This window comes from Castor canadensis, chromosome 5 (genome assembly GCF_047511655.1).
Source record: "Castor canadensis chromosome 5, mCasCan1.hap1v2, whole genome shotgun sequence".
In the NCBI taxonomy this organism is placed as follows: Eukaryota; Metazoa; Chordata; class Mammalia; order Rodentia; family Castoridae; genus Castor; species Castor canadensis.
The window spans coordinates 137,738,199-137,760,089 of record NC_133390.1 but is presented as its reverse complement, the minus strand read 5'-3'; the positions used below and the strand labels follow the sequence as shown (position 1 = coordinate 137,760,089).

General features: G+C 43.8%; 1 protein-coding gene across 4 annotated transcripts in view; it reads left to right on the top strand.

The window, feature by feature from the left end:
- Slc24a3 (solute carrier family 24 member 3) overlaps positions 1-21,891 on the top strand; it is a 499,789-nt gene that overhangs the window by 376,682 nt on the left and 101,216 nt on the right. For all 4 annotated transcript variants that reach the window (XM_074074249.1, XM_020170610.2, XM_074074251.1 and 1 more), the window contains 2 exons: positions 3,639-3,723; positions 4,097-4,200. In XM_074074249.1, coding sequence (XP_073930350.1) covers positions 3,639-3,723; positions 4,097-4,200 — 189 coding nt within the window. The remainder of the gene's footprint in view (positions 1-3,638; positions 3,724-4,096; positions 4,201-21,891) is intronic.

The following is a 21,891-nucleotide window of genomic DNA, read 5'->3' as shown; positions in this document are numbered from 1 at the left end:
CCCTTCTAGGTGAAGGCATAGAGCTGGAATATGGCAGAAAAAATAGAATGGGGGTGAGCTTTTTAAACACAAAGAACAAAAAAAACCAAACAAACAAACAAAAAAACAAAAAGAACAAGAGGCGAGGACAAGGAAGAAAGGAAGAAAGATGTTTAATAGGGCAAAAATCTTATTTTCATTGGGTCCCTGAGTTGCCAGAAACTGCATCAGTTGGTAAGTGAGTATGGTATGAATGTACTCATTCCTTTCTTCCATTAGCCCTAAAAAGTTGCCTACCAGGTGCCTACAATTATTCCCTCTTTTTTGAGACAGTACTGGGGTTTGAATTCAGGACCATGGACTTGTGAGGCAAGGTCTCTACCACTTGAACCATGCCTCCAGTCCTTTTTAGTTTTAGTTAACTTTTGGATAAGGTCTCCAGTTTTTGCCCTGGAACAATCATGCTACCTTTGCCTCCTGCATAGCTGGTACCACAGGTGTGTACTACCACACCAGGCTTATTTATTGAGATTGGCGGGAGTCTCACTAACGTTTTGCCCAGGCTGACCTCAAACTATAATCCTCACAATCTCTGCCTCCTAAGTAGTCACTTCCCTAGCTAAATTATCCCCACTTTAGGAACAAAGGTTATCAGAGACATTGAGCATCTTACCCCAGGTCACCCAGCTTGTTAGGGGTGGAGCGATTGTCAGAACCCTCCCTAGTTCAGAGATGATCTTGTACCAGGCCTGGTTCAGTCAGAGCTGGCTCCTCCCTATCAAATTGCTTTCCATAATCTCCTCCTAGTGATGTGATATTGTGTATTTAGTGATTGCTTAAAGAGTAAAGCAGGACAGGGCAGAGACACTAAAAAGGATGTTGTTTTCAGTTTTTAGGAAAGAAATCCACATTGCTCAACAAATCTTAGCCCAGCGTAGATTCTCATTCAGTTTCAAATACTTCAAAGTTGAGTCAGAAAAAGTGTGAAGCTGGTGGGAAGCAAGAAGGGAAAGGAAGAGAGAAGAGGACCATCATGATGATCCAGCAAGCAGCAAAGGGTCAGGCCCTGGTATTGTAAAAGTTCTTACTCCCCATCAACCTTTTTACCCGCCTGGACCTCAGTTTCCTCTTTCCCCTTATGTGAAATATCAGTTGCTAGATTTGGGAAGCCAGGAGGTTCATCTGGGGACATGCAAAGTGTTGAGAAATCCTTTGTCCAGGTGGACAGACAGACTTGGCTACACTGAGGTAAAGGGAGGAGAAAGGCGTTTCAGGGACAACCAGCATAAGCCAAAGATCAGCAAAGGTATGGACATGGTGTTTTTAAGGACCAAAAGGTGGTAGCTCCAGGTCAGGCAGAAACTTACGGATAGAAGATGAAGTCAGATGGGGAGAGTGGGAAGGCTTTGGGGCCATACTGAAGTTTTCAGGGTGATATTGGAACCTTCTGAGCAGTAAGTGAAAGTAGTGGGCAGACTCCATCCCACTCAGGCCAAGCTCTGTGCCTAAGGCAGGGTAGGAAACTTGACAAAACATAGCATGGTCCTTGACATCAGAGGATTCCCAGGCCACAGAGCAGCTCCAGAATGATACAGTTGGTCCTCTGTATCCACAAATTCTGTATCCAAGCATTCAACCTCGGATTGAAAATATTTTTTAAAAGGTTTCATGTGTGCTGAATACATACAGACTTTTTCCCTTATTATTATAGCGATCATTTACATAGTATTTACATAGTATTAAGAATTTAAGTAATTTAGACATGATTTACAGTATAGAAAAGAATGTGCGTAGGTTATATGCAGATACTACACGATTCTACAAGAGGCTTGAGCATCTGCAGATTTTGGCACACCCAGGGATCCTGGAACCAAACCCTCTTGATACCGAAGGTTGGTCATGTAATTGGAGGCTTCATGGAAATTGAAGAGTCAGGGGAAAGGATTGATCCTGACGGAAGTACTAGAGCAAGGCTTGTGCAGGGGACAGGACCAGAGAAGCAATGCCTGGAGAAAAGGCCTTGTTAATAAAGCATTTCAAGAAAAGGTATTTGGTTGCAGGGCATCATACCTGTAATCCCAACACTCAGGAAGCAGAGGCAAGGAGGATCATAAGTCTGAAGTCAACCTGGGTTACATAATGAGATCCTGTCTTTGAAAAAAAACAGTATTAGTTAGTGAGAATCTGAGCCACAGCCCCAGAACAGGAGCTTGCATCAGCTCCTGGGAGCCCTGTATGTCAGTCTGGGTCATGAGGAATTATTCCATGCTCAGGAGGGAGCTGAGGGCTTTCCACAACTATGTCATCGTCATTAGAATCCAGGAGCAAGAAGGCCCCCTCCACCCAGCTGGTGAGTCTAAGAATCCAGGGAGATATTGCCAGTGCTGGAATGAATTATAGATGAGAGAGGGAGGAATGGAAAGAGATATGCAAGAAGAAACAAATGGACTGAGTAAGGAGAAAGGGGAACAGGACACGAGGCTACTGTTATACTCGTCATGGAGTGCAGGTGAAGGGAAACACAGCAAGGCAAGGCTCAGGGCTCATAGTTCACAGCAAAGCAAGCCATGCCACACCACAGCCTGAGCTCTCTGTCATGCTGCCATCCTTGCAGTCTCCTTCCTGATGAGAATAGAGTAATGAGCATCCCTTCCAGCCAGTTTTCAGTGTTGACTTCGATCTTAGTCTCTTAAGTACCCCACGTGAGTCCAGAGCTGTTGAGTCCAGAACTAAAGGATCCAGGATCCCAGATCAAATTCTCCATTAGGGCTCCTGCCCGTCAATCTTTGTCCACCAAGGCCACGCTGCCCCTCCATGGCTGAGCAAGACAGTGCAACCACTGGTGCCACTGAGAAGAGGACAATGGCATTCCAGAATGGCCCATCTTTGCTGGGACAGCATGTGGAAAGTGGCTGCTTACTGACAACCAGCAACTTACTTTCTGGGTCATGATGGACTGAAGAAGTTAAACCTGCCAACAAACCTCTAATGTGTGTCTGCCTTGTCTTCTTGCAAATCACCTTTTGACTTACCAAACAGAGTGACCTGGAGAGTCCATTGTGTGGACTATCTCAGCAGAGCTGATATCAATCCCCTACTCAGTCTCAAGTCTCTACTTCCACTCTTGTCTCCAAGAGTTTGAAGGCCAAGAATGGGGACTGGGTTTCAGGAGAGTAATCCTCACAGGTATACCCCCAAAAGCCTCCTTAATCCTTATAGAATGAAGCTTCACAAACTGTTCACCATAAGCCTTATTTAGCCTGAAATCATCAAAGTATTGCAAAACTCATGGTATTTTGTTCACAGGTTTGGATTATTATGCCAATAAAAAAAATCAGAGTATGTGCAACATGTATGGAACAGAACCCCTAGATCTTCTCCAGAACCTTTGACTATATGAAGATATGCAGCCTCCCCATTAATCCTGCTGGTGAGGAAGATTGAGGAGAGGAGTTTTGGTCCAGCAGTGTGGACAAGTAGATGTGGTCAAGCTCTAGAAGGAGAAGAAGGCTGAGAGGCACTGAGGGCTTAAGACCAGCCCCAGGCCTCCAAGAGCCCTGGCCCTTCCTTTCTCAGGGCTTGGACCTCAGGAGTCATGGTCACCTGTGTTCTCAGGTGGGATCCCAACTTACCTGTGATTTGTCTTTCCTCCTCTACAGCGCCTGCACCTCAGTGAAGATGTAGCAGGGGCCACATTCATGGCAGCAGGCAGCTCGGCCCCAGAGCTGTTCACATCGGTCATAGGTAGGTGACCAAGAGGAATATCTCAGCCCTTCCCTATCTAAAAGAAAAGGGCTCTGGGGATACACAATCTCCAGACTTGGATTGTCTACCACTGACAGGAAGTGAAGTCCAGGGGCCCAAGCAGAGCGTCAGTCTGCCACTCTTCTGTTGATTTATTTAAGTGATGCTTTTGCTGTACGTGAACTTGTTCTAGACCCAGGGCCAATGCTGCTAAGCAACAGTCTCCTCTCTATAGATTAGACAGCTTCCTCCAACTTTGGCTGTTTCCTGTAGGCCTTGAGAACAGTCTAGAACTCATAAAAGATTCCCCCAGACCCAGCTTGAAATGCAGGTAGGCCACCACAGTCAGGCTGATGTTGGATCTATGTTTCAGGGGTCTTCATCACTAAAGGTGACGTGGGAGTTGGCACAATCGTGGGCTCTGCCGTGTTCAATATCCTGTGCATCATCGGTGTTTGTGGGCTCTTTGCAGGGCAGGTAAGACTGATGACTCCTCTGGCATCTGGGGGTGGGAGGACTTGAGGGAGGAGGCAGGGGATTGTCTTTCTGGGACATACCCACATCAGGGCCCAGTGGTCTTGGGCAGTGGTTATTTGGAGTCTTGCACCCCTGGAGGCTCGATGAGGTGGAGTGAAAAAACTCTGAAGTCATGATTGCCTGGTCTCAGGTTGATAGAATCTAGACTCCCCAGTTCCACATAAAAAAAGTTAACCCGCCTGAAAGATTCAAGTTCCAAATTTGAAAGTGTCAAACTCGTCTTATACTGATGTCAACCATGATCATCTAAAACAATTTTGGGTATGGTTTTGCCCATAGGAAATAAGAGAGAAAGAGGGCTAAGGAAAGAGACAGAAATGTTTCTGCTACAAATAATTTGCAGTGGGCCCTGGTTAAGACACAGCCTGTCTTTCTACAGTGATGGGGCATTTTATTTTATTTCAATGTTTGCTTTAGTTGGGGTCCCAAGGGTTCTTGCAGGCCTACACTCTACCCACTGCTGTGGGGATATCATGTGGGTCTGAGATTGACCCACATGAATGTCAGTGTACATTTCGCAAAGTCTTGGCAATTTGCTGGGAAACCAAGTAAGTGTGAGGCTTGTGGCTGCCAAGGTCACAGTATGGTGAAGCAGCATCTGAAAGTATGAAGGGTGTGCAGCTGTCCTGCCAGCTCTGAAAGTCTAATTTCTTTACAGAAATTCTGTGTTCTCTGCACAAATAGCCAAGACTCAGTGTCTTCTAGGAAAACTAACGTCTAGAAATCCCAAAGTGACTCTTTTTGCAGTTTCGAGGAACCTGGCAGCCTTAATCACCCAATCAACAACCTCTGTATGGTCAGGACCAATCCTGCTAGCAGTGGCTGGTTGGCATGAAGGGCTAAGGGCAGCTCCTGGCTACTTTCTCCCACACACTGTGGCAGCCATTGTTTCTTTCAGCAGCCAGTGGGGCACCCCATGGTGCAGACTTGACAGTCTCCTTGTAGGATACACTCAGGTGCACCATGGCTGTGCTCCATGACCCGTTTCTTACTGCCACCTTTTTCATGCTGATAGATTTGTCTGGCTTGCCTGGTGTGTTAGTTCCTTCCAAGTGATAGGGAGAGGGACACCTTGATCTTGTTACGAATCAGCTCCAGGGCCCCCGGATGGACAGTATACTTCTTTTAAGGGGCTCCCGGACAGTTGTTTTTGTTCATGATGCTTGAGCTCTGTCCAACTCACTAGACTGAATGTCTTCTATTTTCCCAGTGATCTGTTTTCTTAGATTTTGGTGACCCACACAACAAGGCTTTTCAATTCTTCTATGTATGTGGTTACTGCCAAACAACAAGAAGAAAATGTGTCTCCTCCACTGCCTTCAGTGCCATCTGCACTCTCCTGGCTCTCCTCTGCTTTGGATGCCTTCTCATTGCCTTCCAGAGATGAAGAGTCACACCAGCAGAATCTGTTGCTGTTAGCACTCTCTTAATTAGCATTGTCACCATTAGCAGTATGATTATTAGCCTGGCCATTATTAGTGTTGTCATTAGATCATTAGTCTTTCATACCTGAAGCTTGATTCAAAAGTGAGCCCAAAGAAGGAGAGCTAATGTAAAGAGATGAAACAAATGACTGGGTGGTGTCTAGTCAGTGTCACACAACTAATTATTTAGGAAACGGCTCAAATGCATGTGTGGCACATAATTTGTCAGCAACGCAGGTCATCACCAGCTTAGTTAGAGCAGCTGTATCCAAGGCACATGATTGTCTGGACTTCAGCAAATGCTGGTGTCTGTCACTTTGTCCCCTCCAGAAGGTCCGCATGATTAGAGAGAAATAACAAGCAGGTTTGTTGTTAGAAGCAGTCCACATATGAAGCCAACTCTTCCTTCTGACTATCCTTGTCCTGTGCCCTCTTAGAGATTCCCAATTCCAACCAGTTCTCTTTTTCAAGGTTTTGTAGAACCCTAAAGTCTTCTCAAAGAAAGCAAAATGATGTTTTAGAGGGAACATGGGCTGGGGAATCTGGTTGGCTTGGAACTGAATCCTGATTCTGTTATTTTCTGGCTGAGGTACATTGGGGAGTTACTTCAGCCCTCAAAGCCTCAGTCTTCTCACCTCTAAAGTAGGTATAGCACACCTACTTGCTAGTGTTGCCACAACGATGAAAGCTAGCATGCTCAGCATTGAGAGCACCTAGACTGCAGGGCAAGTCAATAGAAGTTATCAACTCTCAGGATACCAACCCCTGATCACCACCAAATTCCACCCTAGGTCACAGTGATAATTTGACCACCTGGTTGGTGGAATTATGTAATATGAGTCTGTGAGGTTCACACCAGATGTGTGGTGGGAAGGAAAGAGAAGGTCATGCAGAAGACCTTTTAAATGAGAATCAAAATGAGGAGATGTTGACAGAAGGATGATCTCGGAGGACTGGTACTGAATTCTGCGCTGTCCGATGAGTGGGTGGAAAAGAAAATCCATAAGAAATGAAAGCTGCCTAGCCTTTGCACATGGAGAAGCCTTCCTAGGCGGCAGAGCTGGTGCAGTGGAATGTTATGGCAAAGGGTGGAAATTGGGAATTGAAGTGATTAATGAAACCAATCATGGGTCTCACTTAGCATTATTATTTATGTTGATCCCCACTTTCATTTGGCTGGGAGAATTACCAGTAAGCGCCCATGGGCCTCCCTCTAACGAATTTCAGCATAAAGGGCAGTACATGACGAAGTGTGTTACCCATCTGAAATTAAAAGTAATTAAGCTGTAAGGTTTGAGCTCCTGTCTCAATTAGGGTTTTGATGAATTCAATGTAATTAAATGTCTGCTGTATTTGCAGTTTGCAAACATATCCAATGTTTCGGCATTCGCCTAAGGTGCTTGGGGGAATTTTATGGGACAGGAAGTAAATTGCTTCTTAGAGTTGTTCTTGGCATCCCTGCAAGACATTTACAGGGCTGTGGTCCTACCAGTTTTCTTTATTTAAGAACAAAGAATAATAACAACAAAGAGAAAACACGATATTGATGCAACCTCCTAATGTATTTTGCATATTGCATTGAAAGGACTGCATGCCAATTTTGTAAGACAATGTGCTTATGAATTTAAATCCACCATTCAGCGCATGTTAGGCTTTAAATACATAACCACAAACAGAGAGTAAACAGTTTAACTGCATCCCAGATTAGGACTTTCATATTCCAATTATTATGGGACAGCAGATGGCTGTAGTTTATTATAACGAGCTCCCACATTGGCTCCTGGCATACTCGGGATGTGCCTGATGTACTTTGGCAAGAACCATCTAATCTTGGCTGGGTTTACCTTTCTTCAGATAGCACCCTATCTGAGCTGGCTCACTTACACAAAGCAGAACAGCACCCAGAAGCTGCATGTCTGAATTGGAACATGCCTCTGTTTCAGTACTCCTAGGAGACTCTAAACAAAGATTCAAGTGCAATAGTTAATTTAAAAGGTGACCACAGGAAATGCCAATAAGACACTGAGGAAGTGAGGTAGGAAAGGGAAGGCAGTCATGGAAAATGTGCTAGCAAGCAACTTATACTGGTGGGCAACTGGGGTTTAATGCATCTGTGGGAACTGGGAAACAGTGGCTTCCGGGTGGCTAAGTGACCTCATGGAAGTGGTGAGAGAGCTGGGGTATTTCTCCACCAACTTACATAATTTGTTGGTTAAGGACTCCTCTTAAAGAACATATATTCTCTAGCACTCCAGGTCACTGGGCACAGGCAGGGTAAACCCCAGCCAGAGATACAAGTGTCGACTATCAGAAGGACCCGAAGTGTTAAATGTGGGGAGATAAGAGGAGACCCATAAAACATTTGCTACAAACTCAAAACTAAGTCTTAAAATAAGCTGCCTGCTTGGTCTCATATTCAACTCCACTGAAGGAATTAATGGAATTAATTCCAGAATCCTGGGCCATGGAATAGGGATGTAGCTCAGTAGCAGAGCACTTGTCTAGGCCCTGGGTTAGATCCTCAGCACCCAATCGGAGAGAGATTAGACAGTTTCTTCTAATATTAAAAAATGCCAGATACTCTTTATTAAGCTTCTCCAATGTGCAGACACCACACTCTATGCTCTGCAAATGTTTGTAGAAATACACTCACTGAGTTTCTTTACTACAGACAAGGAAATGGATTCTAAAAGCTTGAAAAGGGGATCTACTGAGGTAGTTAAGACTGACCAAATGCTGACCCCAAATCTGTTCTCTTTTCACATGGGGAACCTATGATTTAAAAATCTCCAGATATAATTGCTGCATTCTCATGACTAGCCTGAGATTTTATGCATTCTTTAGAAGTTTAGGATATAGGATCAGGGGACAACACAAAAAAATATCAGCAAGATGGTAGTGACCCCAGACGGATGATGGAAATACTCAGCCCAACCAACGTGCATCTAGAAGCTTCTCTTTTAATCAGATGGCATCTTCTGAAATGGGGCTTTTGCTTTCACCAAACAAATGGATGATTTGGGCTGAAAAACAATGGGAGACACACAAACCACCCCAGCTTACCCCATACACCTTGATTCCCACTTTATTGTTTTCCAGTAAAACCCAACACCCTACCCATTGTGTTTCAATTCTGGAAATAATTCAGATCCCCAAGAGACTGGGGACAAAGGACAGCAAGGCTGAAAACCACTCACTACCAATTGCCAAACCTAAAAGTAGAGGTTGAAGGTTCTCTATCCACCATAGAGAGGGAGATGAAGGAGTGAGGAAGAGATCAGTGATGTATTGAGAAACTAAGGGGCAGAAGCAGGACAGACCCCACCCAGGATTAGGATGCTTTGATACATGATCCTGTGAGTGGTAGAAAAGCAGAATGTGTGGTATGGGAGTGAACCAAGGCCACAGCCAGGTCCTGTGGAGCACTCACTGGATTATCACCCAGTAACACTCATTTCCTCCCAGTGTCTTCTGCAGGCTGCTTGTCAGGAGGCAGATCCCTGTCCAAATGCAGATCCCTAGCTCCAGTCCCAGGCCAACTAAATCAGAAGAGCAGCTGAACCTGCTTAAGCTCCATCTGCAGGCTCATTGCCAGTCAATTCTGAGACTGACATTGGCCCAGGAAGACACCCAGTGGCATGAACAGGCTTCCTTTGATGTCCCAATCCTATAAGTGGCCATCTGCCTGAGGCCGTCTCCCTCACTGACCCTGGTAGTTTCTTTTCCCTGGCTGTTCCCACTCTTTCCCAGCCAAGGCCAAGTCCTGGCATGGCCCCACACCTGATCTTCCTGACAGACAATTTTTCCCAGGCCCAGAGTTCCTCTAAGGTCACCTACCCAGCGTTGTCCTGCTCCATTTAGATTGCCTCTACATCTTTATCCCAGATCTTTGTTGGCTTTGACTTTGGTTCACAGAACTCGTTTCTGGCTTCTTCTCCCTCTTTGAACTATCTGCTGAAATCAGAGCCACATCTAGATTAGTTAAGAAGCTTTTAGTTTTAGGTAACCAAAAACTCCAACTCCAAATGACACTTTTTTTGGGGGGGGTGGTACTGGGGTTTGAACTCAAGGCCTGCACCTTGAGCCACTCCACCAGCCCTTTTTTGTGAATGGTTTTTTCGAGATAGGGTCTCGTGAACTATTTGCCCAGGCTGGCTTTGAACCACGATCCTCCTGGATAGCTAGGATTGCAGGCATGAGCCTCTAGCATCCAGCTCCAAATGACATCTTAAATGAAGAGAATGTATTGGTACTCTTGAAGAATCCAGAGGGAAGTTGATATCAGGCATGGTTTCATCAGGGCTCCAGCCCCATTGTTATTATTCTCTTGTCTCTAGTCTGCTCTGTCCCCTTCCTCAAACTAGTTTTTCTTCATAACAGAAAATGGCTATAGCATTGTCAGAATATATATACCACATTGTCCAAAAAAGAGAAAGAGAATGTCTCCTTTCCCACACCATCCCCCTCTCTCCACTTAACATCATCAAACAAAAATCTGATTCGGCAAACTCAGGTCCTGCTAATCATTCTGGGGAAGGAACTAGAGTTATTTAATTGATTTAGGTTAATCCAGAACCACTCTCCCATTTCTCTCTTCTCTCAGACATAAGATTCTCATCAGTTCCACCCAAAATACATAGTTTTTGATGGCTGATTATCAAATGAAGCAGATAAGTGCCAAAAGTCTGTGTGATATAGTGGCCTGCCTCAATGACTGCATTCCTTGGGCTGGCATCACAAAATGGTAGGATGTACAAATCTGCCATGGGACTTTCTATGGACATATGCTCTTGTTTATTTTGAGCAAATTACCTAGTAAGATTACTGGGTTGTGTGGTAAGTAAGTTGTTAAAAAAAAAAAAACAAAAAACTTCCAAACTGCCTTCAAAGTAGTTGAACCATTTTGTATTCCCACTAATATGTCAGATTCAAGTGACTTTCCATCATCACCAGCACTTGGTATTATCAGTTTTGCTTCATTTTAATTTTAGCCATTCTAGGGAGAATGAATAGCACCTCACTGCTTTTAATTTGCATTTCCTTGATGAGTCATAATACTGAGCATCTTGTCAAGTGCCTATCTGCTGTCTTTGGTGAAAAGTCTGATCTTTGCCCATGTGTTCATTGGGGTTTGGTCCTTGTCTTACTCCATTGTCTAGGCAGGCTCTAAATCATTACATGCAACCACTCCTCTGAGTCCTTGTGTCCAATTTGTTTTTATTTCCGAATCAATAGAGAGTAGGGCCATTAGAAATGATTTAGAGTAGTCATGGCAATGTTTTATTCGTGCTGTTGCTCACATTTGGGTTTGCAAGAAAGGTGCTCAGAAACAGCAATCTTGAATTGTACAGAAAAAAATGAGGTCGCTTCCCTGGTGCCCAGCAAACTGAGTGCAGCAGTAACTGAGATCTGAGATTCATCATTCCATTCCGGAAATATGAAGAGAAAAGCCAGAGTCCTGGACAGCTGGGGATGAGCATTGTTTCCATGCAATTAATCCTCGTGTCGCTCCTAGAAAGTGAGTTTTAGGTCACTGCCTACATCCTTGGAGAGCACGCCCTCAATGCTGACACACACTGTCAATGCACGAGGAGCCCAGCACCTCACCACCATTACAAATAAGCATCCTCCCTAGAGGAGAGGAGAGTCCATCTTGTAGACAAAGCCATTTCTTTCCGGGACACAATGCTTCCATCACTGCCTCTCATCACAGACAGGTGGGGCAATCAGTGGGAATCTGTCATGTTGGCTTATGCCAAAGTGAACCAAAGCCAGGCTACCCCTCAGGAAAAAACACAGGAAGAGGTACACAGTGCCAAACACAGTACAGACAGTGTGAAACCAAGCCCCTCTCCCCAGCTAAGTAGCTGAACCCAGAGTTGAAGGATGAACATAATGAAGACAAAAGTCATTTTGGCTGGAAAAGTGTTGGTTTTATTAATGTATCTCTTTAACAAACACATCTATGGTGCTGACCTTGTACCATATATTCATTCACTTAATCCTCAAAGAACTCTCTGAGGAGGACACTGTTTGCAAAAGAGGAAACTGAAGCTCAGAGAGCTTAAGTAACTTGTCAGTCACAGAACTAGCGAGTACGGAAACTGAGGCTCCAGGGCTCAGACAGCAGCACAGAAATGGAAGGTTCTCTCTGAAGCTTGGCTCAAAGACTCAGTTTAGACCAGAGGTCTTACACCCTAAGCTCCTACCATAACGCAGCTATCCCCACCACTTCTTCACACCTCAGAGCCTTTCTAGTTCCATGAGGCCTACCTTCTCAAGGCAACAGAGTGGTGTGAGTGGGGGAAAAGAGAACAGTGGGCCATCAGTTGCCTCTTTCAACCTTGTCTGGAGTGTGTGGTTTTAGTTGAGCTCCTGTGCTTCTGGTGGACTCAGGCCATCTTGACTGTGTACATCCCTCCTGAGTTCCATGAAAGTTGTCAGAGAGGCCCAGGAACCGCAGCACTTGTCACAGGGACCCCTCACTTCCATGTGTGCCCCTTATGCACAGGCAAAGTCAACATACCAATGAAGAGAGAAGAATTCTAATTATGGCCTTGTAACACCACCCCACGGGAAAGATTCCCAAGATAAAGGGGACAGGGAATATTAGCAAGGCACAAGAACAGTGCTGTGTATGTATAGAAGGACACTGAAGGCAGCTACCTCTGCCTCTTCAGCTGTTATGCCCAGAGCAATCCTGGTCTTACCTCTTGTCACCCCCACTTGTACTGGGCGTGTGTGAGCTATGACAGAACAGACCACATTTCATGCAGTTCCACCATTCAAAGGGCCCAGGCATTGACTTGTAATCAGCACCTGAGGTCTGAGGCTTCCCAACACTTGCAGGCCTGTTTTTTGTACGATAATGTTAATGAAAGGTGCTTTGTCTCCTTATAATCTGTGAATTTAAAGTCAGGGTAATATCCATTGATCGTGTTCTGAGCAAAAATAGTTATTATGGTCCTTCTTTGAGTACCTTCATTTAACAAATGTTTACTGACTGCCCATTGTCTACTGAGCACTGTTATGGTTACCAGAGGGAAACCGGTGGAAAAAAAATAGCATTCTAGAATTGGCCTGCAGGATATTAAATATCAAAAAAGGATGGTTGATTGATGATAGGTAAGTAGAAAAGTAGAAGGGTAAATGGATGAATAGGTGGGAGGATGGATGGGTGGACGGAGAGAAAAAGAGAGAGTGAGATATTAATAGAGACAGATAGTGAGACAGGGAGGAGCTATGTTGTGTCAGTTGGACATCAGTGCTGTGGAAAAAAATAAAGCATAGTAAGGTCCATAGAGAATGCAAGAGCGAATGCATGAGAGAACCCTCTGCGAAGGCTAATAGGTTAATACAATGAAAAAATGCCATCTTCCACTCTAAGAAAATGGCACTGCTTAAAATGTAGGCTTTGATTCAGGTACTGCTTTGAACATGAGTCACTATCCAAGCAGAGGGAGCATACCATCTGAGCTGACAGACAAACCGTGTTTCCCAGGAAACACAGGGAAATGCTGGTCTTCTAGCCTCATAAGCCAGAGTAAGCAAAGAGCAGTATCAAGGTTGATAGGAAGATGTATATCCAAAAACATCCCCAGCAATGATGAAATGACTGATGTGGCTACAGAGGTATAGGGAATCTCTTTTCTCCCAGGAGAAAATAACAGTACTAGGCTGTGAGCTCCCCAAGAGCCCATGGTGTCTGCCTGACCCTGATGTAGCATGGCAGGAAGAGTAGTGTTGGCCATTTATGAAAGGGACTAAGTGTAGAGCAGAAGCTCTTTGATCATAACCTGAGACAAGTCATGAAACAAAATTAGTGATTTTATGTGCCCTTCCATTCATTGTGTATTATGTGTAGGCATAGGACATAAAAGATAAACAAGATAGGAGAAGCCACCACCCTCCTGGAGCATGTAGATCAGTGGAGGAACACAGGAAAACAGCAAGCAAACCAAAAAGTGGTCAAATAATATTTTTAAAAATTCTTTCAGGAAATGCATTGGGCGATAGGATTGAGGGTGACAGGTGGGGAAGGCAAAGGACTGGCTTTTGTGAGGGTAGCCAGGGGACATATCTCAAAGGAGTCTCAGATCATGAAGGCGACTCCCTACAAGGGTCCAGGAGAAAGTTCCAGATGAAAAGAATAGTGGTGTGCAGACAGGAACAGTATCTAATGGATCACATTAGAGAAACAGCCAGTTTGGAGCCTGGTGCAGAAAGGAGTATGTGGTTAAAAGAGAGCTCAGAGAAGTTGGCAGGAGAAAATCAGGTCTGATCAGGGTCATGGTAAGGGTATGGGTGCAATGGAAAGCGACTAGAGAGTTCTAATCCATAGAGTAACATCTTCTGATTTATACTTTGGGAAAATCATCCTGTCTACCCAGTGGAGGAAAAACTCTGTAGGAGTAAGATGGTGGTAAGGAGACCAAGTCAGAAGCCTATGGTGAGACTTCAGTGGGGTTTTTGAATAGAGATAGTAAGAAGTGATTGGTGAATTTAGAATAGTTTTTGGTGGTATCACACAGAGGATTTGCTGATAAATTAAAAACTGCAATTATGGAATGAGATAAATCATGGAAGAAAACAGGAATTTTATCCTGAAAAATGTAAATTTGTCTATTGACTCTACTAATGACAGATTGACCATGAGGAGTTACGAGAGTTTGTTTTCAGAGAATAGGCAGCCTATCATTCAACAGCATGTCTTGAAGTCAATGATTGTGTGTCAGATACAGAAACTTGGGAGGGTCACTGAAATAGTGAGATATTATTTTTAATTAAAATTTAACTTTAAATTCCAAAGGCCACACCAATCTGTTGCTCACTAGCTGTTGTCCCTGGCATCCCTGCCCAACCTCCTTGAGCAACTCACCTCTCTCATGGAACCTTGACTCCATTGATAGCACTGTGATGAAAGCCCTGGTTGGCTCTTACAGGACCTTGAATACAGTGACACCTAAGCACTGGTTAGCATTTCCCACCTCAAGTCAACCTGTCTTTGTGAATTTCAAATTGGCAAAGTTGACAGACCCCTTAGTGGCCATAGTTTCGCATATGGTGAACAGGAAATGAATGGTGAAAACCCACAGCATTTACTCTAGTGTGGCTTGACCCTTCATGTTCTCTATCCTTTCCTTTCTTCCACCCTCTTTCCTGGCCAGCTCTAGATCCGGCTAGAACTTGGCCGTTTTGTCAGTTCATACTAGGCTGCAATACCATTGGGATGAGCTTCTGACAATCCCCATCTCTCCTTGCTAAGCCATCAAACAATTAGGACCCAGTTGCAACTCCAAACCAGAGAAGCAGAGGAGACAACCATGGGAAAGTTTGTACAATTTTTTTCTATTTTGTTTTTTAATATGAAGAAACACTTTTCTAGTCCAATCCTTTTCATCCCTTGACATATGTGAAATAAGATGTATGCCCTCCTGATCCAGATGCTCTTTCCTGCAGGGGAAATTCAATTCTGAATTTAAATAGAAACCTTAAGACTGGAGCTGAGTCTGAATCTCCAAGTGAGAAAACCAAATGCCATTCATTAGCCTTTCCAGCTAACGTGCAGATCATTTGGGGAGCAGTGGAGCTCATGGACCAAATGTCTGGCTTTCACTGGCAAAAGTCCCTGACTCAAGCAAGGGGCCACTTACCTTGTATATGCAGGGTATACCTGAGTTGCCACTCCCTAGGAGAGGGGAAAGAAAACTGGTCTTTTGTGCTTCATTGGTTTGTGGCTTTTTTCTCTAAGATGAAATTGTGGCTGCAGTCAGTGCATGGAAAGTTAGAATTAGTGTGTTTGGTGCAGTAGCCAGCAGCTGGGAGACTCAAGGACTAGGTACAGCTGTTAGACGGCATTAGACCCCTGGCCTTCATCATTTTCAGATCTTGGCTATTATATAGTAGACCTTATTTTTTTTCCACTCTCTTGCTGTCTTTGATTATTGCAACATGCAGTTTCTAAAAACATCTGTCCTGTCTCCCCACAGCATCTATTTTTTTCTTTAAAAAAATATACAACCTCTTCTGTTCCCAGTTATTATCTATTTTTTAATTAAAAACAGCTTTTGTGTTAATAGCTAATCTTTATTTGGATCTGAGTTTTGTTAATACAAAATTATATGCATTAACACATTTAATCCTTATATCAATGCAATGAAGTACTGTTTTTCTCAATTTACAAATGAGAAAATAGAACCCAGAGAGGGAGGTAGAGAAATTTGCCCCTGGGCCACACATGCAGGAATAGCAAAGCTGGGATTTGGAGCTAGGCAGTTTCATTCCAGAATGTATTCTTAATCTCTGTGGGGCACTAGAAACCAGTGGAGCAAAACAGCACAGAGGGGCCTCCTGTGGTGGAAGGTTGTAGAAGATTGCGTCTCACAAAGGAAGGAATGAGTTGTGTCAGATTGTCATGTAGTTCTTCTCCTTAGTCCAGAACATGGCATCTAAAACCTCTTTGTTTTAGAGTCTCTTATAGAAAATGCTGAATCTGGTTACCCAGGTGATCCATCATCTCCTAGTGAAAAACATGATCATGTCTTCATTTAGAAACTGAGACTTCATTCTGAGCTGCATTTATATGTGTATTGATTATGTAATTTAAGAGGAAGGGGATTGAAATATGGTATGGGACTAGTGGAAATTTGTGGCCCTTTCTGTTACCTATACATAACGCTGCTGTGACAGAGCAGCGAAGTCTTCACCTTCCCACTGTCCTGTGTTAATAGGGGCAACATGGGATTGATTTATTCAGCCACCTCTCTGCTTCTGTGCTTTCTCTTGAGTCCCCTCTGTTTCAGGGACATGGAGGAATGACCAAGAAGGGAGCAGCCAGGTGATTCTGGGACTAAAAACTCAGAGTTGTCCCTTGTGAAATACTTGGTTGTTTTCTCAGAGCCACATTTGCTTTGGAATCTTTGGGTGGTTTTGGTGCATGCTGCCTCTTAACGTTGGGGCCAGGTTGAAGGCTCAGGGCAGTGTTTCTGAAGGAAGTCTTCTGTGCTCTTGTACAAAGTCATAAACCAAGTCAGGGTGGGAGATATGTAACTCCTACACAGTGGGGGATTGATTAATCTCCCTGCTCTGTCAGCCTTACGTTGCCCAGGGCCCTAGCTCTAGATCCTGCCAGCTCAACCTACCCAAATCCCCCTACACACACACACACACACACACACACACGAGGTCCCACCTGTCCCTAGCTTAGATAAATTCTGTCTGGGCAATTAAATCCCAGGAGAACCCTTAATAGACTCAAAGGTCCTTAGAGACTGTTTTTCAGTTCTATCCAAAAAAAAAAAAAGTTTCACATACAGAAAAAACTGAGAATATCAAGCTGAAATATATTTTCTTAATTTCTATGACAGTAAAATGAAAGAATCTTACACATCTGTCTTCTCCCACAAATGCAAATGGATTTTAATGAAATGTGACTCTACAAGTTTTAAGGGAAGCAAATATTTAAGATGTACAGCTATAATTCTGGCCCTAGGCAGAGAGATGATTATAAATATTAGTCATATCCTATTAAAATGTACGAGCACTAGGCTGTTTTTTATACTGTTCCGAAGGCTGCTTGCCCAGTCTCCCCATATCTGGACTATATGAACTGTGGAAGTTGCTTAACTTCACGGTGCCTTGGTTTCCTTAGCAATTCAGTGAAAGTAGTAATAATGTCTACTCACATATGTTTTTATCTGCAAACACCTAGAAGATTGCCACCTCCTGGGAAATGTCCATAACACTAGCAAAGTGGGCAGTTAATTTGCTCAGCACCAAAGAGAGGAGTATTATCCCTATCCCACCCTGAGGGCTGAGAGAGTAAAGTCTGAAAGAGACAGGTGAGTTGTTCAAGATCCAGTAGCAAGTATCAGCAAAGCCGAGCTCCACACTCAGATGTGTCTGACTTCACCTCCACCCAGAAGACGCTCGCTACTAATGGCCCTGCTAAGAATGAGCATGAACAAGAACACGAGCGTGGCACCAGTCCTCCCTGAGGTCAGGGCTCCTGCCTGCTTCTTTTCAGTTTCCCTGTTTTCTTCACAAACCACAGTGTAGCTCATCAAGATGCTCTCTGCTGCCCATCCTCCACCACAGCAGCCCCAGCCTCCACCTGTGTTGCTGCCCCAGGCCTTGGCTCAGCCTTTCCACCCAGATGAGAGCTTGTCTGGAGGATTTAGACCTTCTTTTCTATGGGGCCCCTTGCATGGAGGCTCTGGGTCTATTTCCAGCCTCTGCAGCTGCCTTCTCAATTATCCCCTGATGCTTTGGTGCCCCGATCTGTGGCTCTCTCTGAAGAATACCTAAGCCTTGGCTGGCAAGAGGTTAAGGAGCTAGAATTCCCTCTATGTGGGGATTAATACCCAGAAAAGGGCAGAAGAGGTGCCACACCCAGAACCTAGGCATCTGCACCCTCCCTCCCCACTCCTGCAGAGAAGGTCACAGCCCAGGGCAAAACCCTTGCTTCCCACTTCTCACCCTGACCTGTTGGCAAAACCAAAGAAGTCACCAGTGCCATCTTGGAGACACACCAGAGAATGGAGATTTATTGCAGATCTTTCTCTGAAGGGCTCTGAAACATGACCTATGCCAGGGCTCCTAGAATTTCACACTGTCTATGATTGTGGTACAAGATGGCATATGGATTTGAGCATCTTACCTCAGATCACATGAAATGCTGGAGTTTTCCTGGAAAGAAGGGTGCAAGTTAATGTTTTTCTTAGATAGAACAATATGGTTAATGTCCCATGTGAATAATTTTGTTTCATAGAACCATATCACTGTATGGGAGGGTAAATCTATATTTTAGTTAACATGATTTGCTTTAAATAAGACTATCATAATGTGATTAAGAAAAGGTAGGCATTAGTCCTATTTTCTACTAGTAATAAAATTTAAATCTAATAGTAGTGGTATTACTTTGAAATAATAATTATTATTTCTGACATTCATTGAGTGCTTCTGGTTACTGTTATGCTGTATTCTTTTCAAACATTATTTTATTTAATCCTCTGTAGAACCAGTTGAAGAAAGTAGTCATTATCCCCATTTTATAGATGAGAAAACAGAGATGTAGTTCAACAGTGGCAATGTCAATGGTTGGTTTGAGAGAGCATTTGCCTACCCACTCTGCATACAAACCCCCACTTGCTATAATCATATGACTTCAGAAAAGGCCTCTGCCTTCTCCTCTATACAGACTACTGTCTGCACTTCTCCTTTATAAATATGGCTGGTTTTCAATGTCACCCAGGCTGGGAATGTCCAGTTCACACTTCAAACCCAGATATGGACAAATTTAAAATCCACGCCATATCACCTTCTCCAATATTTATTCTAAAATAGTTCCCTGTGCTAAGAATGATTTGTCGTGAATATCCCCCTTTCACAGTCAGCAACATCCAAAGAGTTCTTTCTCCATATTTACAAGAGTCCTGTCCCTTGGTCTACTACCCAGGACTCATGTCAAATTCAGATGGTTGAAGGCACAGTTGGTTCTCAGCAATCTCTCTGCATGATGATGACCAGCAAAGGGTACATGGGTGAATCGAAGGCCAGTTCACATGCCTTTCAAGCAGACCCCTTTCTGCTACCACTGGGAGTATGAACAGTCCATGTGAATTTACCCACACCATGGTTGACCTGAGAGTGATTTCTCAGGAGAAGCCTGGGATACATGGAATATGTGCAGTTAGGGCCTAGCAAGATGAGTCATGGTTTCCATCTCTTTCAAGCTCTATAATTGCACAGCATGACACAATCAAGGGCTCAAAGTTTATCCAGTGAAGCTCCAAGTAGAAATTGGAAGCAAAGGGATCTTTATGCATAATTAAATTTCTGGCCCTAATTTGGCCAGAGCTGGGCCTAACTCACCAAGTCCCTAGGACTAAACTTAAATTCTGAGAGGGTTCTGGTCTGAGCACTCCTGGTCACAACACAGCATCTGCCCACTGAGCAGATAAACCCAGTGGGACATGATGTACCTAAACTCTGAAAGCTATACAAAGCCTCTTTTTCCTTCTGATGGAGAAAAAAATTCAGGCAGCTTACCAGGAGAGGATGGTGTACACTGAATTTTTGCACCTCCAACCTTGGGTACCCTAATTCCTCTCCTTTTCCAGAGGAAAGAGATCAGTGTGGAATGGAGGTTCATAGTGGATATTTTTGAGTTTATTTACCTGCTTTTGATGCTCATGTAAGAAGTGGACCCTATCAAAGATAGAATCAATGGACTCCATAAATAGTCCACAATGACTTCGTATTTGTTACTAAATCCTTCCTGAGTCTGAAGACCTGTTCACCCAGAGGGCTGGCTATTGCCAAACCACTTGGCAGTTTTTTGAAATCAGGGAGTCTTTTCTCCATCAGAAGAAAGATGTTTCCTATAGCTTTTTGAGTTTAGGTACTTATTTTCTTTTCATTCCTCTTTTTTTAAATTTCTTAATTTCTTTGTTCATTTTGAAAGTAAGTGTGAAATCGCCAGTCTTAAGGATAGGTATGCACATAATGAGAGAGACAGAGACAGAGCCACAGAAAGAGACTTTGAATTCCTGGGGTGCCAGCCACAGCTGTCCAGGTCCTCTGAGTTCCCTGAGGCTGGTGCATATAAGAACAACTGAGCCAGATGTCCTCTTTGTTATTTCTGGGTTACACTATGCACCATTGTTTACAGATCTGTGCAAGGATTTCCAAGGAGAGCTTGAGGCTCCAATGCCTTTATATCGTTTAGGGCAGAAGAGATTTTTATAGTCCCTAGACAGCTCCAAATGGTCCAATCACTTAGTCAGTGAATATTTACCAAGGGATAGTTTTAGCACTTGGGGCTATGACAATGATCAAGAAAGACAGACCCCTGATCTCTTGGTGCTGTGTGATAGTAGAGGGAAGATGGGTGAACAAAAAGTAAACATAAACTAATGAGGTAATTTCAGATGAAAATGGTCCAAAGATGGTAAAATAGGTACCATTGGTGCCTAGTGAGAAGGAGGGACAAAAAGCAAACTACCACAGATGGGGAGGGAACAGAGTCCTCTTTGAGAAGGGAACTTTGGGGCTGAGGCCTGCATTGTACGCAAGGAGAGCCGTGTGAAGACCTAGAATGTTCCAAACAGTATGAACCACTGTGCAACAGCTGTGAGGAGGGAACAAGGAGGATCTGAAAGAAAGTCAATGCTGCTGGAGAGCAGAGGCCATGGGGAGAGCTACAGTCAGGCAGGGCTGGTCCTGGGGCCCTGGAATCCTAGTGAGGGGTTTGGCTGCAATTATGACAGTGTTCTTGGAACTTGCATCTCATGAGCATGTTGTCTCTGGTGAGATGTCACAGAGAGTATAAACCCAAGTTTCAGTCTAGATCTCTCAGAGGCATGAAATGGTTCTAAGCCAGCTTAATGCTATATGGTAAATATCCATAACACTACCCAAGTATGATTCTCCACCAGAGCTGTAGATGCCTTTGGTTGTTGGATCAAAACCCCCAATTGTAGACTCCAAGAAATTCCCACAGTTGCCCTCTGCCTTCGGTCATAGGTCTGCATCCTCACATCAGGACACCTGCCTATCCTCAGCCATTTCAACTCATTCCAGAAAGATTATGCAGTCCATTGACCTTCACCACTATCTTGTTCATTGTCTTATTCCAAGTCTCATCCCCTTTTCCTTCAAATTCTCAGCATTTCCCCCTTATAATCAATGATTTTTATTAGCTAGTCTCCAGCTCTAGTATTTGCCACCCCTAATCTGGGGACCATTCTCTCCCCTCCCATTCCCATAGTGGAACACTTGGCCTGACCACAATTTATTCCATTTCCAGGTACAAAAGTTCAATTGAGAAGTCAAATTGGGTGCTAAAACATTGTAATTGGATTGACCATAAGGTGGTTTGTTATGAACAACAGGATGGAATATTTGAAATTAGGAACGTCCAAAGAGTGACCACTTTGTTCTTACACTTCCCTTAGTTAGCTAACCATCTAACAGGTGTTTCTTTTAAGCTATAATTTGTTGGCTTTCCGTTAAGATTGAGTGAGCTTCCTTTATTTCCCTGACTCTGAATATGGTGCCTAAGCTGACTGTCCTCCACAGTTTTGTAGCTTAGACATATCACAGTTGGCCTAAATCTTAATTCAAGAGGGGAGAGTTTATGGAGAGCTATATGCTACACAAAAATCATTACACATATTTCCTTGTTTGTTCATTCTAACATTGAAAT